Source organism: Manis pentadactyla, chromosome Y, assembly GCF_030020395.1.
Source record: "Manis pentadactyla isolate mManPen7 chromosome Y, mManPen7.hap1, whole genome shotgun sequence".
In the NCBI taxonomy this organism is placed as follows: domain Eukaryota; kingdom Metazoa; phylum Chordata; class Mammalia; order Pholidota; family Manidae; genus Manis; species Manis pentadactyla.
In genome coordinates, this window is record NC_080039.1 from 23,225,362 (window position 1) to 23,242,432 (window position 17,071).

Consider the following 17,071-nt stretch of genomic DNA (forward strand, 5'->3'; position numbering starts at 1 on the left):
TATTACTGAGTCCCCCGCCATACCCCATTGCAGTCACTGTCCATCAGTGTAGTAAGGCAATACATATGTTCTTAACATCTCACATTTGATACATTCAAGAGTTTATTTTGAATATGGAACATCAATAAATATCATTTCTGAGATCAAATGTTACAAGACAACCAGTACTGGACTCCCGAATGATCAACTAGGGCTCTTTAATCACCAACCAAAATACAAAGGCAACAGTTTCCTATCTAGAGACCTCAAATCAACACGTGCTTCATCTACTGGAAAAAGAAAAAGAAAACAAAAACCCCACACTGAAGAGGAATTCGTTTTTGAAACTCAAATAACACAAGCTCCTCCCACCAAGGTCTCAATGATTTGCCTCTTATTATGCTTGAACTGTTGATCCTTTAATGAAATAAAATTAAATAACTTTCAAGAGAAGATGTAACTTAAAAACAAAACAGCGTAAGAGACTGTTTCCTAAAGTATACCTAGAAGTTAGGAAAAGCTTGTATTTCCTTTCATATTACAGAGACAATTGGGCATAGAAAAACCCACAAACGCATAATCAGAAGACACAATAAAAAGATAATCCCCTCTTGGAAAAACAAATGATTCTGTATTAGAGATTACTGCTTACATACAATGCCCAAAGTGCAAGTAACAAGAGGAAAAATAAGTAAGAGGGACTATGTCAAAACTAAGTCTTTTGTGCATCAGAGGATACTACTTGGAGAGTGAAAACAGAACGCCCAGAATGGGAGGAAGTATTCGTAAATCAAAGAGGACTTGTATCTGAATGTATCAAGAACATTTACAATGGAGTAAGACAGATAATCTAATTAAAAATACAAGCAAAGGCTGTGACTAGATACTGCTCCAAGACACACATATGACTCATAAGCACATGAAAAAATACTCAGCATCATTAGCCAACAGGGACAGATCAAAGCCATAACGAGAGGCCACTTAAAAACACAACTATGATGAGATGATGATATTAAAAACAGTGACAGGTATTGGTGAAAACTGGTGATACGAATTAGGACCCCTGTATCTTACTTGAGAGAACAGAAAAAATGGGGCACCTACTTTGAAGTACAATTTGGCACTTCCCTGATGTCACACACAAGATTACTGTTATTGACCAGCAATTTCTCTCCCAAGTCTACATCCAAGAAAAGTGCAAGTATATGCCCAGACCAAAACTTGTGCAAAATTGTCCATACCAGCATTATTAATAATAGCCTAAACAGGGGAACATTAGGCATATGCTGACAGATGAATTGTTCAACAAAAATTTGTTGCTGAGGTAGGGTAGGGACATGGGACAAGCATTATGATTAATTGTTTTTGCCAATACCTAAAAATGTATATATTTTGCAAGTCTTTACACTGATGGACAGTGACTGCAATGGGGTATGGTGGGGGACTCAATGATAAAGGTAAATACTGATATATAAAAAGTACAGTAAGAACAAGAGAGAGTACATCTGAGGCTGATTCATTCTATTTTAAACACCAGTCAGTAAAAGGGGTTAGATTACTAACATACTTTATGGCAATCAGACAGTAACAGACTATTTTAAGGCAAGGCAAGCACTCCTAAATGACATGTCCCCACTGCTTGAGAATAACCACTACTGTAGAGAAGAACAGGATCAATAAATTCCTTGTGTTTTAAGTTTATCTGACAGAATATCTAGAGGACATTCTACAGACAACATAATGTCTCCCACAATAGACAGACATTCATGAGACCACTTGTCAAGCCTGCACCTCCACCACCCATAGTCTATTGCCCCACTCCTGAAACCCTTAAAAATCCGAATTCTAAGCCTTAAAGTGCATCTCCTCTTTGGGGTTGCCTGCACTCCCCTTTTTTCAAGTGTGTACTTTTGCCTGAAATAAAGACTTCTTACTGCTCAACCTAACTGTGTTTTGTCTCTTCACTTTTACAGTAGAAGTGTTCTTGCCACTTCGCCATTTCACATCCTATTTTCTGGACTTCAGTACAAGTCTTCATGCTCCTTTTTTTTACTTCAAACAAGTAGGGAGGGACTACTGAGATCTCTGATTTTGACTTGCAGGTACTTGCCACCTGAGTGACCGGGACAGGGCTGCAGCTGTATGATCATGCTCTTTAGCAGCCTGCCTGAAAATCTCCTGATTGCCTTTTGTAAGTTATCAGAACATAATCTCACTACATCCAGTGCTCTGTGCCTCCTCAAAATCCTGGGGTGGTAGGGACTTAGTTCTCGTGCCATATGGATTCAGGATCACACCAGATACCAGGTGACCCTGGCTTTAGGAGTTAGCAAAAGATTTTCCATGAACGGAAGAGGAGTTCAGTGAACTTCCCTGTCCTCCCTCTGCTCTTCCTTCTCTCTGCTGCCTGTGTGGCTGCTGCTCTCGTTTTAATGAATTCCTTCCTTACCTACACTTGTCTGACCTGCTCAAGAGTTCTTTCCCGTTCAAAGTCAAGAGCCCTCCCCTGAACGGTTTGAAGTTTCCCCTAGTGCACAGGGAGCTAGCCCGAAATTACAAGCCTACAGTGGAATAGACTCAGCCTTAAAAAGAAAGGAAATCAAATCGGCCATACTTTACACATGGATGAATTTTAAGGACATCAGGCGAAATGAACAAGCCACTAGTCACATAAAAAGAGAGACTGTATGAGACCACTTATATAAGGTATCCAGAGAAGTTAAAACCTCATTAATTAAGTGGAATACTGGTTGCTAGGAGCTAGGAGAAGAGGATAAATGGAGAATTTTTGTTTAATGGGTATAGAGTTCCAGTTTTTTAAGCGGGAAAAGTTTTGGAGGTTTCCTGCACAATAGAAATACACTTAATAAAAAATAACACATTAAGACAGTAAAGTTTTTGTTAAAGTGAATTGTACCAAAATATTTTTTAAATGACATGATAACGAGAAAGCATACAAAGCCCAATTCGACAGAATGTACAAAAAACAACTGGTTAGTTTTCAAGAGTATCAAAGATGTTAGACATTCTGATCTACATAAAGTCTTCTATGGATACATAAAAGAATATCCTTGTTCTCTGGAAACACAAAATGAGGTGTATTATGTTATGTAGCTTTAAATTTAGTACAATATAAAAAGTTGGCTTTGTAATAATGAAAAATTATTTCAGTGGAAACAAGTGGCCACGTAAGGAAGAGAACGAAACAAGAAACCTATCAATAAGAGCAGAAAACAAGTAATACAGCCTGTCGTACACAAACACACTTCTGAACACCAATTAGGTCATATTCAATTGGCAAACAGGGGAATAATGTTAGTATAATACAGAAATTTAGCTTGTTCAGATAAGAGTTCCCTGAAGAAGGGGAGCCAGAACAGTGACACGTAAGTAACATTCAAATAAGAAGAAAAAAAGGCATTAGCTTGACAGCTACACTTGTTCAAGCTCTTTCAGCTCTACCATAAGAAAATTATTCCCATCTTTGTATTGCTCTTGACCCACACTTCCTTCTATGTCCCCCTTTTTACAGATTTCCACCTTCATTCAGTGGCCTTACCTCTATGGTATTTATTCCTCTTTTACCATTTCGAAATGTTTAATACATATCAACAGAGTACATATACAGTACACTGAGATTACTGAGTGGGCAGTCCAGGTTATCTCTAAAAGACACGAATTATTGTTTTTAGTAGTGCTTTGCTTAAATTTTATGTGGAAGGAATCCAAAAGCAACAGGATACACTTTCTTCTCAAGTGCACATGGAACATTTTCAAGAACAGATCATACACTAGGCCACAAGAAGAACCTCAATAAATTCCAAAACACTGAAATTGTACCAACCAGCTTCTCAGATCACAAAGGTATGAAACTAGAAATAAATTACAGAAAGAAAACGAAAAAGCCCACAAACACATGGAGGCTTAATAACATGCTCCTAATCAATCAATGGATCAGTGACCAAATAAAAACAAGAGATCAAGCAATATACAGAGACAAATGACACCCATAATTCAATAACACAAAATCTGTGGGACGCAGCAAAGGCAACGCTAAGAGGGAAATATATTGCAATACAGGCCAACCTCAGGAAAGAAGGACAATCCCAAATGAACACTCTAAACTAACAATTAATCAAACTAGAAAAGGAAGAACAAATGAGGCCCAAAGTCAGTAGAAGAAGGGACATAATAAAGATTAAAGCAGAAATAAATAAATTTGAGAAGAATAAAACAACTGAAAGAATCAATGAAAGGGGGGGCTGATTCTTCAAGAAAATAAACAAAAAAGATAAACCCTAGCCAGACTTATCAAGAAAAAAAGAGAGTCTCCACACATAAACAGAATCAGAAATAAGAAAGGAAAAATCACTACGGATAATACAGAAATACAAAGAATTATGAGAGAATACTATGAAAAATTATATGGTACAAACTGGATAACATAGAAGAAATGGACAACTTTCTGGAAAAATAAAACCTTCCAAGGCTGACCAAGGAAGAAACAGAAAATCTGAGTAGACCAAATACAAACAAAGAAACTGAACTGGTAACCAAAAAACTAGCTAAGAACAAAGCTCCTGGACCAGATGACTTCACCACTGAATTTTATCAAACATTTAGTGAAGACCTAACACCCATCCTCCTTAAAGTTCTCCAAAAAGTAGAAGAGGAGGGAATACTCCCAAACTCATTTTAGGAAGCCAACATCACTCCAATACCAAAACCAGACAAAGACCCCACAAAAAAAGAAAATTACAGACCAATATCCCTGATGAACACACATGCAAAAATACTCAACAAAATATTAGCAAACAGAATTCAAAAATACATCAAAAGGATCATCCACCATGATCAAGTGGGATTCATCCCAGGGATGCAAGGATGGTACAGCATCCAAAAATCCATCATCAGCCACTACATCGACAAAAAGAAGGACAAAAACCACATGAACCACATGATCATCTCCGTAGACGCTGGAAAAGCATTCGACAAAATTCAACATTCATTCATGATAAAATCTCTCAACAAAATGGGTACAGAGGGCAAGCGCCTCAACACAATGAAGGCCATATATGACAGACACACAGCTTTTCCTTTAAGATCGGGAACAAGACAAGGACGCCCACTCTCCCCACTTTTATTCAACATAGTTTTGGAGGTCCCAGCCATGGCAATCAGACAATACAAAGAAATACAAGGCATCCAGATTGGAAAGGAAGAAGTTAAACTGTCCCTGTCTGCAGACTACATGATACTGTACATAGGAAACCCTGAAGAATCCACTCCAAAACAACCAGATCTAAAATCTGAATTCAGCAAAGTTGCAGGATACAAAATTAATACACAGAAATCTGTTGCTTTCCTGTACACTAATGATGAAATAGCAGAAAGAGAAATCGGGACAACAATTCCATTCACAATTGCATCAAAAAGAATAAAATACCCAAGAACAAACCTAACCAAGCAAGTGAAAGACCTATACCTGCAAACTACGGGGCACTCTTAAGAAAAATTAAAGAGGACAGTAATAAATGGAAATTCATTCCATGCTCTTGGCTAGGAAGAATTAATATTGTCAAAATGGCCATCCTGCATAAAGCAATAAACAGATTCACTGCAATCCCTATCAAAGTACCTACAGCATTCTTCAATGAACTAGAGCAAATGGTCCTAAAATTCAATTGGAATGACAAAAGACCCTGAATAGCCAAAGCAATCCTGAGACGGAAGAATAAAGCAGGGGGAGTTGCGCTTCCTGACTTCGAGCTCTACTACAAAGCCACTGTAATCAAAACAATTTGGTACTGGCGCAAGAACAGACCCATAGACCAGTGAAACAGGATACAGAGTCCAGATATAAACCCAAGCATATATGGTCAATTAAAATACGATAAAGGAACCATGGGTATACCATGGGGAAAGGACAGCCTCTTCAACAGCTGGTGTTGGCAAAACTGGACAGGTACATTTAAGAGAATGAAACTGGAATACTGTCTAACCCCATACACAAAAGTAAACTCAAAATGCATCAAAGACCTGAATGTAAGTCGTGCAACCAAAAAACTCTAATCTATTGGACATAAACATGAGCAACTGCTTCATGAACATTTCTCCCTGGGCAAGGGAAACAAAAGCAAAAATGAAAAAGTGGGACTATACCAAACTAAAAAGCTTCTGTAGAGCAAAGGACACCATCAATAGAACACAAAGACATCCTACAGTATGGGAGAATATATTCATAAATGACATATCTGATAAAGGGTTGACATCCAAATTACATAAAGAACTCACAAAGCTCAACAAACATAAAGCAAACAAACCAATTAAAAAATGGGCAGACGACCTGAACAGACACTTCTCCAAAGAAGAAATTCAGTTGGACAACAGGCACGTGAAAAGATGCTCCACATCGCTAATCATCAGAGAAATGCAAATTAAAACCACAATGAGATATCACCTCACACCAGTTACGATGGCCAACATCCAAAAGTCAAACAACAACAAATGTTGGCGAGGATGTGGAGAAAGGCGAACCCTCCTACACTGCTGGTGGGAATGTAAACTAGTTCAACCATTGTGGAAAGCAATACGGAGGCTCCTTTAAAAACTCAAAGTAAAAATACCATTTGACCCAGGAATTCCACTCCTAGGAATTTACCCTAGGATTGCAACAGCTCCGCTTGAGAAAGACATATGCACTACTACGTTTATCACAGCACTATTTACAACAGCCAAGAAATGGAAGCAACGTCAGTGTCCATCAGTAGATGAATGGATAAAGAAGATGTGGTACATATACACAATGGAGTACCTCAGCCATTAGAAGAAAACAAAGTGTACCATCTGCAACGACATGGATGGAGCGAGAGGGTATTACACTCAGTGAAATAAGTCAGATGGAGAAAGACAAGTACCAAATGATTTCACTCATCTGTGGAGTATAAGAACAAAGTGAAAACGGAAGGAACAAAACAGCAGCAGACTCACAGAACTCAAGAATGGACTAACAATTATCAAAAGGAAAGGGACTGGGAAGGATGGGAGGGAATTGAGGGATAAGAGGGAAAGAAAACGGGGCATTATGATTAGCACACATAATGTAGCAGGGGGTAGGACATGGGAAATGTAGTATATACAGAGAAAACAAGTAATGATTCTTTAGCATCTTAGTACGCTGACAGACTGTGACTGTAATGGGGCATATGGGGGGATATGATAATAGGGGGAGTCTAGTAATCATAATATTGTTTCATGTAATTGTACATTAATGATATCAAAATAAATTAAAAACAATTGTTTTATGTGGAAGGACAACCTTAAGAAGTGATGCAGGTCAGGCTCTGTGAGAGAATATGGAGAAGAATGCTAATAGAGAGGTAAGATTAATTATAGGATTAATCAAGTAAGAATACCTATGAAAGGATAAGATGGAATGAGGTTTGTCACTGCCAGAAGTTAAGTTTCAAATATAAAAAGAGAGAAAACAAAAGTAGACTCAAGTATTGGACTGTACTTAGGAGCATTGGTGTGATCGCATCATTTTTGTGTAGATAGATACACAGACTTTCATACAGCAGGTGAGAAAATGAGCATATGTATATATACATATATGTAATTCCTACTTCTGTTTACTGTGAGGAGATGCGAGCAGCAACATATATGTTAACGCAATGAACACTTAGCACCCACGACTTAGCTTCTACAGATCATTTAACACTAGTAGTAACTGGGTTTCAAAAAAATGGCTGATTCCAGAGCTGGAGTAGGGAAATCTGTTCATTTGGTAGATAAAAAATAAAAGCCATTTAACTTTAATAAGGACATTAAGTATGGCCGATTGCAGCAGTTGAAGAAATATGTACACAGAAAATAAACTTCTTTAAAAGTATTAGTCTTTTGGCAAGAAAAAATTACAGAGTTGAGAGCATTGGAGATGTTGTAAGTTAAAAAAAAAGGCACTAGAAACAGTGGTGATCATAATATAACTGTCGAATATTGTGCATATAATCAATGCTACTCAATTATCCATTCATAAGTAACTGAATGGCAGATTCTGTCATACATATTTTTACCACAGTAAGAAAATAAAAACAAAAATGACTCATTTTTCCTGGTCCATGATGAGTTGATAGATTAATGCTGCTGCTCAGTAGTTGCTTAGGCTGAGTCAACGTCAACTCTTTAGTGACTAAAATACAACCTGCGTATAACAACTACGTAAGTAAATATTTTCAAGGAAGTTGAGAAAACACTACTTCAGTACAACATGAGTGGAATCTGCTAAAATGTTAACTTTGAATGGAAACAGTATATGTGAAACAGAAAAAGACTGAGGAAGAAAGATTTACAAAGCTTGTGCAATAAGGTATGTGTATACCATATAGTCATTCACTGACTGTATTATTAATTAGCAAATACTCTGTGGAAAGAATCTGACCCTATCACGTGTATTCAATCAGTAGAGTCCACAGTGAATTTCACTTACTTGTACGGGTGTAACCATCTTTAATTTCATGAATTTTTGTTGGAAATAAAATCTGTCTGAGTCTCTTGACTCGCCTTAATACAGAACAGTTCAGTACTGTACAGCAATAAAATTTTACTGGTCTTTGTAACACAGGCTCTGGAGTGCATTTTTTTTTTTAACAATATGAGGTTTGATGGATCACAAATGTCCTATCACAGCAGGAACACTGGAAATGTCCAAAAAAAAAAAAAAAAAGAACCGGAACCATATGTGAAGTAACAGGGGAGAAAACCACAAAAACATTACAACAAATAGGTAAAAAATGTTGTTATATCAACTTAATTTAAAAAAAAAAACCGTAGAATAGGGGAGGCAAAATTTCATGCAAAATGGACTTAATCCCAATAGCACTTTCTCAAGTATAAAAAATTTCAAAAGCATAAATGAAGCATAAGTACATACGAGCAAAACACCAAAAAAGCAAACATTCACATGTGAAGCAGTTAGTCTTTTGGCTGACAATGTTGAGTAGCCTCTCCCAGAAGAGAAAAAACACATACAAAAATCCATCATAAGATTTCAGAATTCAAGCACTTTAAAAAAGACTTCCACACTGATGGACAGTGACTGTAAAGGGGTATATGGGGGGAATGTGGTGATGGGGGGAAGCTAGTAAACACAATGTTCCTCATGTAATTGTAGATGAATGATACCAAAAAAAAAAAAAAGGCTCCCAAACAGAAAGGAAATTATGGCTTCAGACTTCCCACTTCCCAAGGAACTGTAATGGAACAAATTTTCAATCTTCAACTCTATGCACAACACAAAGAAACCATACTACTACAAGTGAGGGTTTAACTGTATTCAGAAAAACTGTTAAAAAAAATCTGCTTCCCATGTACCCATTTTTTGGAGGGTGTGCCTTCACCAAGATGAGGACTGACTCAAGAAATACCTAAGACAAAAGAGCACCAGAGAATTCACCACAGGGAAGTTACATAAATTAGTCTCAGAGCAGTTAACTGTATCAAAGAGAACAACCAGACAGGAACAACAGGAGGAAATACCATGAAAACATGATATAACACATGCTAGCTATGCTATTTTAAGAAACTATTAGAAGGGATGTGAGAAATTTAGTAAAAAATTCACAGAAAAACAAGCTAATCAAAGTGGAGGGAATTTTAAAATCTAGTATAATTAGGTCTAACATAGGATACTAAAACATACAGTCTTTCTTTTTTCAATGTTGAGAACATACTTTAAGCCCAATATTTTCATACTATTTGCACAATGTTGACAGTGTGAATTAATACATATTTAAGCAAACTTTCTGAGATGACCAGAAGGATGTGAGAGGATGTAACAAATAATCTCCATCTACATTAAACTAAATCAGCATTTAGTAATATCTAAATGGTATAAAAAATAATGGTATGAACAAACACTACTTAGAGAAAATGTGGTATAGGCAGTAAGTAGAGGCTACACGTTGAAAATGGTTCTCTCTTTAAAAAGAAATGGAGGGTGAGGATGGGTGAGGTAGAATATTATTTTCTTCAATTATAGCCTCTGAAGAATCCTAGATTTTTAATACATGCATTAGTTAATTAAAATTCTTTTCTTAAATTACATGCTCCTATGTATTATTTATCTATCTGTGGAAAATTTCGCATTATCAATGTTTATGGCTCACATGGTGATCCTTGTAACAGACTAGTATGAAAAATACCTCATGGGAAGTAATCTATTTTTAATCTACTTCTCAGCATTTAGGGGGTGGGAGTGGGAATCTAGGCAATTTTCTTACCTGGAGGCATAAGTTTCATAAGTACTCTTGCTCCATCTCTAAGAGGTAGCACATTCAGATTGCTACCTAAGTCTGCAACTTGCCAAAGGAAAGAGATATATCTGGGATGCAGTGACATTATCTGGAATATAGAATACAAAAAAATTTACCTATAAACTATGTCATAAAGTTCTTATTCAAAATTAATCTCTTCACTGTCCCTAAATGAATTTCCTATTTCTTCAGCACTTCTTTTGCATTTGCCATTTTTAATTCCTGAAATTATCTGCATTCCCCACCTTTTTACTTTTATAAATCCACTGATCTTTAAGTTGCAAATTTAGCAACTTATTAATCTTTCTAAGCTAATTAGGTTAATTTCTTTGTGACAAGTGTTCTGATTTTGTAAACAAACTATGGACCTTCCAAGCCCTCAGAGGCTATCTATGCAGAAGGCACTTCACCCCTTCAGGGGTAACTACTGCTGACTAGATTGCTAAAACAGTTACTGACAAGACGCAAATCACCCTGACATGAAGTGGCTGGTGTTGCTGTACCTGTAACAATTCATAAGGGAGAAAGGGGAACAGAGTATGAGAAAAGCATAAGTTGTTTTTTAGATATGAGAAAGACAGCAGATCACCTTTACAAACATTTCCAGAGAAATGACTGATGGTACAGTAGTATTTTCTACATGTGCATGTTTAATAGTACTTTTTGTTCCACTGTAATAGATTATTTCTATGCAAACAGTATAATAACTATAAGGTAATTGCATTTTGAATTTCAAAAATTAACAAATTCATCAAAAGTTAATAGTTAAGAGTAATTTTATTTGATATTTGCCCATCTATAAAGTTACAAAGTCCTCAGAAAAAGTATTCTTTACATATAGTTGTGTTCCCAAAGAAGAGCAATGCCTTATATATATAGCAGCTACTTACTACCCCAGGCAAACAACTTTCCACTTCTGGACTGGGGCCATCACTGTAGTGATTATAATGGTTTCTAGGAGATCCAGTAGAAGAATCAGAAGAACTATCAGGGCTTGAAGGCATGTTGGAACTCACTTGTGTAAGTTTGGCTGTAATTACCTAGAAATCATAGTATAAAATAGTAGCAAAAACAAGAGAAAGTATCTTCAACAAAGTATGGCAATGATACGTAGATTCAAAAAGACTTTAAAAATTCATGCTTTAATTTTAGAAATATATTTTTTAAAAATCCTACCCAAGATAAGCAATGAGAAGTTTATTTTCTATAATACACTACTGTCACAATAACCTACGTTATACAGGATAATAACCCAAACACCTAACAAAGAAGACTGCACACAATAGATGCTGAAGAAACATCCAGTAAATACATGAGAAGTTTCAACTGTTTAACTTTTGGGGAAATATTTGAAAATTATATGTACTTACTGATTTATCTTTTAAGTGTAACTGTCCCATTAGCTTTCTGTCATCTTCAGAATCTATAAGCTCACCACCCACAAAGAGTTCAATATTTGTGTGGGCCACATTTGCTTTAATATGATTGAGAATGCATCGCCGTACTGAACCAACTGTATCGTTTGTATGGGACCGTATGTCCAAGTCATCAACCTGTCCGCCATGGTTTGGAAATTGAACTATAAGAAAAAGGTCTTTACCATGGAATGCTCTGGAAAAAAAATTTAAATAAGGGGACAAAAAACAATCATATTCAGCAGAGTGCCCAGAACATAAAGCTGGGAATTCAGTATTTTCACATTAAGTAAGAGGAAGATAAATACCAAACAAACAATTTTTCTTCTAAGGTACAAAAGTTTAATTCACTAACAACTTTTTAAATGTGGAAAGAGCTTCAGCTTGAGAGTTTGGACAGAACTGTGAAAATGCATGATTTTACTAAATATTTAATGTAAAAAATCTGGTAACAAAATTCATCCTGAAGTATTTTTCTTCTTCTCTCAAAGGTGGAAAATAAAAATCACATTCAAGAAGCAATTTTACATTTATAAATAATCACAATTTTAAAAATGTGATGGTTACCTTTTCTATAAACTTCTCCCAAACTAGAGATGCCATTTAAATTGTTACTACTGAGTTTATTTACTTACGTCTTTGTTATATATGTAATTCAGAATTTGTATATAATTTTATGGTTATATATATATGTTCGGTTAAAAATACTTGTTTTGTCTACAGAATAAGCAGCTTTTAGGAATTAAGTGTTAAAAGTGTAAATGGGTAAGGAACGTTAAAAACACATCAACTACAAAATACCAGCACCGCATGTAATGGTGGTAACAGAATGGAACTACAAAAGATAGAAGTAGAAAGCTGCTGTTCTTAGTGAGAATGAATGCCTCACAAAAATAAAGTTCAAAACTTTCTACTTTCAAAAAAAAAAAGGTTTAGGGTATTATGCTCAGTGAAATAAGTCAGGTGGAGAAGACAAGTATCAAATGATTTCACTCATATGTGGAGTATAAGAACAAAGAAAAAAACTGAACAAAACAGCAGCAGACTCACAGAATCCAAGAATGGACTAACAGTTACCAAAGGGAAAGGGACTGGGGAGGATGGGTGAGAAGGGAGGGACAAGGGGGCAGTGGGGGAGGGAAAAAAGGGGACACTATAATTAGCTTGCTCAATGTGGTGGGTGGCAGGGGGTTCGCACAGGGAGGACTGCACAACACAGAGAAGACCAGTAGTGATTCTACAGCATCTTACTATGCTGATGGACAGTGACTGCAAAGGGGTATAGGGGGGTGATTTGGTGACAGGGGGACTCTGGTAAACACAATGTTCCTCACGTAGCTGTAGATTAATGATACCAAAATTTAAAAAAAATAAGGGGAGTCTAGTAACCATAATGTTGTTCAAGTAATTGTACATTAACAATATCTGAAATGTCTGAAAAAAAAAAAGGTCGTGTAACAATTTCAAATAAGGAGAAAAAAACCACAATCATATTCAGCACATTGCTGAGAACAATGTTTTCAAGTAAATTTTTAAAAGGCAGGACAACAAAATCCAGAAATGAAAAATTTCTTTAATATCCTTTTAACCCATGTATCATACATGGGGTTAAACTGGCAAAGTAAATAACAGCTGTTAAGTTTACTCTACTAGATAAATTTCTTACAAACCTTGACATAGGTAGAATTGTTCTTTTCTCATGATAATCACCGTCACATTCATTTATGTATTCCCTTAACACAGTTAATACTCGAACCATTCGAATGGCTTCCTGCGTTGCAAAATTAATTGTGTCTTCATTGCCACCCAAAGCACACAATGTGTCATACGAAGCTTTCAAACGATTAAAGCAAGACTGAATGAAGTCTTCATGGATAACTACCTATAAATTATAAATGATTGTCCAAATAGCTCAGACTGCTTTGAAGTTTAAACATAAAAAATTATATTAGTCCAATTAAAGACAATAAATCTCAACTTTTTGGTAAAACTCAATCATATCATATTTGACAATAAAACACAAAAAAGAAGCTTGTAATAAGAAAATAAGCAAGCATATACCAATTGAAGTAAAAACTTCAGGACTAAATGTCAAATTCAGTCAATTTTTGATTGTCTCAACATACAACGTTATATTCAAAATAATCCTTACATCCTAATGAATGATTACCAAAGAACAATCAACTGAGTTACCATTTTGTAGGGGGCAGGTGTGGATTAAATACCTAAATACCTATTTTGAACAAGATTAATTTCTAGTTTAAAAATTAACCCTAAGTTTAAAAAGATTCTACTAAACACAAAATTAATTTCAATTTAGTTGTATAAAAGTTTTTATGCATTTCAAATCTTACCTGATTGACCTGTAATCTGGGCCCAAGTTTTGTATACATCTCTTTAAGGAGATCTATAGCTCTGCTGGCAACGTCGTCATTACTCTGAATCACAACCTAGAACCCAGAATTATAGTAATATTAGCATTCAAGTTGTATCTTGTTTTGGCACATAAGCTCTCATTCACTCACTATTTTTAATACAGTATTAGGCAATTTAACTTCGATAAAGTAAAACCATAACATAAATTTACGTAAACTTGAAAATTAAGGATTAATATATAACCAAATTTCAAGTTTTTGCCACAGAGCAGTTTGCTTAAAAATGAAAAGAACAAAATGCACTTTAACCAATGTTATTTAACTCTGCAATTTGGTGGGTCAACTGAGATTTTCAAGGAGAAATTCAAACAAGGTAAAGCATTTACACAGAAAAACCATTTAACAAAAGGGCGATGCTGTCAAACACAGTTTCTGCACATTTATCAATTTGTCCAATTAAATCATTGGGTTTTAAACTATGTTTGGAATCCTAAGTCTTTAAGAATATTTCAGGGCTGATGACCCTTTAAAAGATTTAAGGAGGGAAAAGAAAGCAGCTAGTGGGGACTGAGCAGAGAAAAAGCAGGCTTTTATTTCTTTATCAGCTAGCATTATATCATTTTTTTTATTCACGGTGGTTAACTGTTTAAAAATGTCTGAACACCACTGATTCTGGTGAAACACCGTATCAAACATTTAGTCCATCTACAATTTGCAAACAAAAAATCCACAATGAAAATAAATATACGATGAAATACAACAATGTAATACGTTTGATTTTTAAAGGATGGCAACAGGATTTACTTATCAAAATAGAAATGTTAGCCTTAAACAGAATATAGAATTTCACTCTCCAGTTCTTAAAATGTATCATAAATTAAACAGTGTCAGTAAAACTATTAATAACTCCTTACAAATAATAGCCCTCTCTTCTGTCCATCAGTCATTTTGGCATCAAATGTACCATGGCCTCATAAAAAGTGGAAAAAATGACTTACGAGGGGAGGATGAAAGATGCAAGTTACAACTATCAGTGCACTTGTATATATCTCAAAAGATTCTAAATAAGTACAAAAGAAACATCAAGGCAGGTGGTAAAAGAAGAGAGAGAAAAAAAAACACAAGAGCCACTAGCAAAAATAGGTGACACAGGATGCTGAAGGTGAACAAATACTCCCCCTAGGTTCCTAGGGCAAGTACAAGAGCAGAATAAATAAATATAACCTAATCGTTAAATTATGACCCTTTAGCTATTTTTTTTTTTAAAAAACAACTCAGGCACAATGTTTGCAAACAAGAGTTCCTCCTTCTCACTTACCTTCCAAAGGTAGTCTAATCCTATCAATTCCAAATCATCCATCATGTAGGCTCTTCTTTTTGCTACTAGTTTCCCCTCTTGACAATTAACAGCTTTAAAGATTCGTTCAAAACATTTTATTCCATTTTCAGTTAACAGCGAAGGATTAAGCTGAAGCACACTACTTTCAAAGAAGTCCTTATTACTATCAGGATCTAAGTCTGGTTTATCCCCCATTAACTTGGAATACCACTTAAAACAAGCTTCACGGTCACAAAGGTAAACTGCATTCTCTGCTAAGCATTTCCATATTTGTTTTGCTTGAGGAGCACAGAGGCACAGTTGGCCATCTTTCAATAAAAATCTTGGAAAAATTTCAGAAATCAGTAATTAGTTTTATAAAATTTTATCCTCAAACACAATTTCTATATGCCTGAAATAATACATCTGTCACAACTACATTTTAATTACAGCTAAAAAGGTATTCTTTAAAAAGAACTTATTTCTTGGACACTTATGGTAGTAAAATAAGCACCAATATTCATTCATTTACCAACAAGCATGTATTATGGGAAAACTGCACCGTGCTAGCAATTCTGTTACTTACCCTAAGTATTTCTCTTTTCCCTTGCTCTCAAGAAGTTTAGCTTTTGAAACCAGATACTCGTTTTAAAGCTCCCTTCTTACATGGTGGCTTCACTGGAAAATGAGGTATTACCTTAAGTGACCGTCAGGGATAACTGAATGTTGTTAAAAAACCACGCTGCTTACAAAATTTAAACTTCTGAAGATATAACCTCAGTACCTGGCCACAATAAACAAAATAACCTACATAAAATTTTAGCTTTTTTCTATGTCAGAAGTCATTAGCATGTTTATCAATAATCAAACTGTTCTAGTCTGGGGATTTCTGGTTGTGTGATTATCAGTTCTGTCCACTAAAAAAAAAAGTGTACTGAAATTGAAGACTCCTCTTCAATTAATCCCTTCCCTCAGTTAGATTCTAGGTTCCCGGAGCACTTCTCCACCTACTCTGTTTCTATGAAAGACAGTAAGAGGAAACAGAAGCTAATTTAATTGGACTAATGATTTTTCATTGAATTTAATTCTTAGTTATCAGAATGTTAATACTTCTTATCCAACAGTGTGTTGATTATTTAATGCTAATGGGTTACTTCTTCTGGGTCACGGTTGTATGTCTCTAATACCTCTGTATTTCTAGGTCTGAGTATGAAAAAGCCTTTTAGCTTTTAATCCTACCCAATCCCTCCTATGTTCAATTATGAATTAGGAAGATGAGACCCAGAATAATAAAATGCAGTAGTTTCAAATTAAGCTCTAAAATAAGTTTGAAAAAGCGCTGTGTCACAGAAAAGAACAGATTTTAAAGTAAGACACACAGTATGGGTACTCTAGTTCAATTACATGCTGGTTGTGTGACTTCAAAGAAGTTAACTTTCCCAAACTGAATCATCAGTTTTCTTATTTCAAACTGGAATGTCACCTGCCTCACAGGGTTGCTATGAGGATAAGGTGATTTGTAAAAAATCAATTATACAGTAGGCATAAGTTCTTAGTTCTGTTTCCCTTTGATGAATCGCAGTTCTAGGTATTTATAAGGCAGGAACTATAAAAGGTCTTCTGATTCTAAACTTTAATAAAGTAATCCCTCAACAAGGTTTCTATTGCAAT

General features: G+C 35.5%; 1 protein-coding gene across 3 annotated transcripts in view; it reads right to left on the reverse strand.

Moving 5' to 3' along the window:
• The window catches only part of LOC130682066 (probable ubiquitin carboxyl-terminal hydrolase FAF-X), a 167,138-nt gene that overhangs the window by 94,022 nt on the left and 56,045 nt on the right, over positions 1–17,071 (reverse strand). For all 3 annotated transcript variants that reach the window (XM_057496189.1, XM_057496190.1, XM_057496188.1), the window contains exons 15-20: positions 15,401–15,743; positions 14,062–14,157; positions 13,378–13,589; positions 11,663–11,903; positions 11,183–11,332; positions 10,260–10,380 (exon numbers count right to left, since the gene is read on the reverse strand). In XM_057496189.1, the coding sequence (XP_057352172.1) occupies positions 10,260–10,380; positions 11,183–11,332; positions 11,663–11,903; positions 13,378–13,589; positions 14,062–14,157; positions 15,401–15,743 (1,163 nt within the window). The remainder of the gene's footprint in view (positions 1–10,259; positions 10,381–11,182; positions 11,333–11,662; positions 11,904–13,377; positions 13,590–14,061; positions 14,158–15,400; positions 15,744–17,071) is intronic.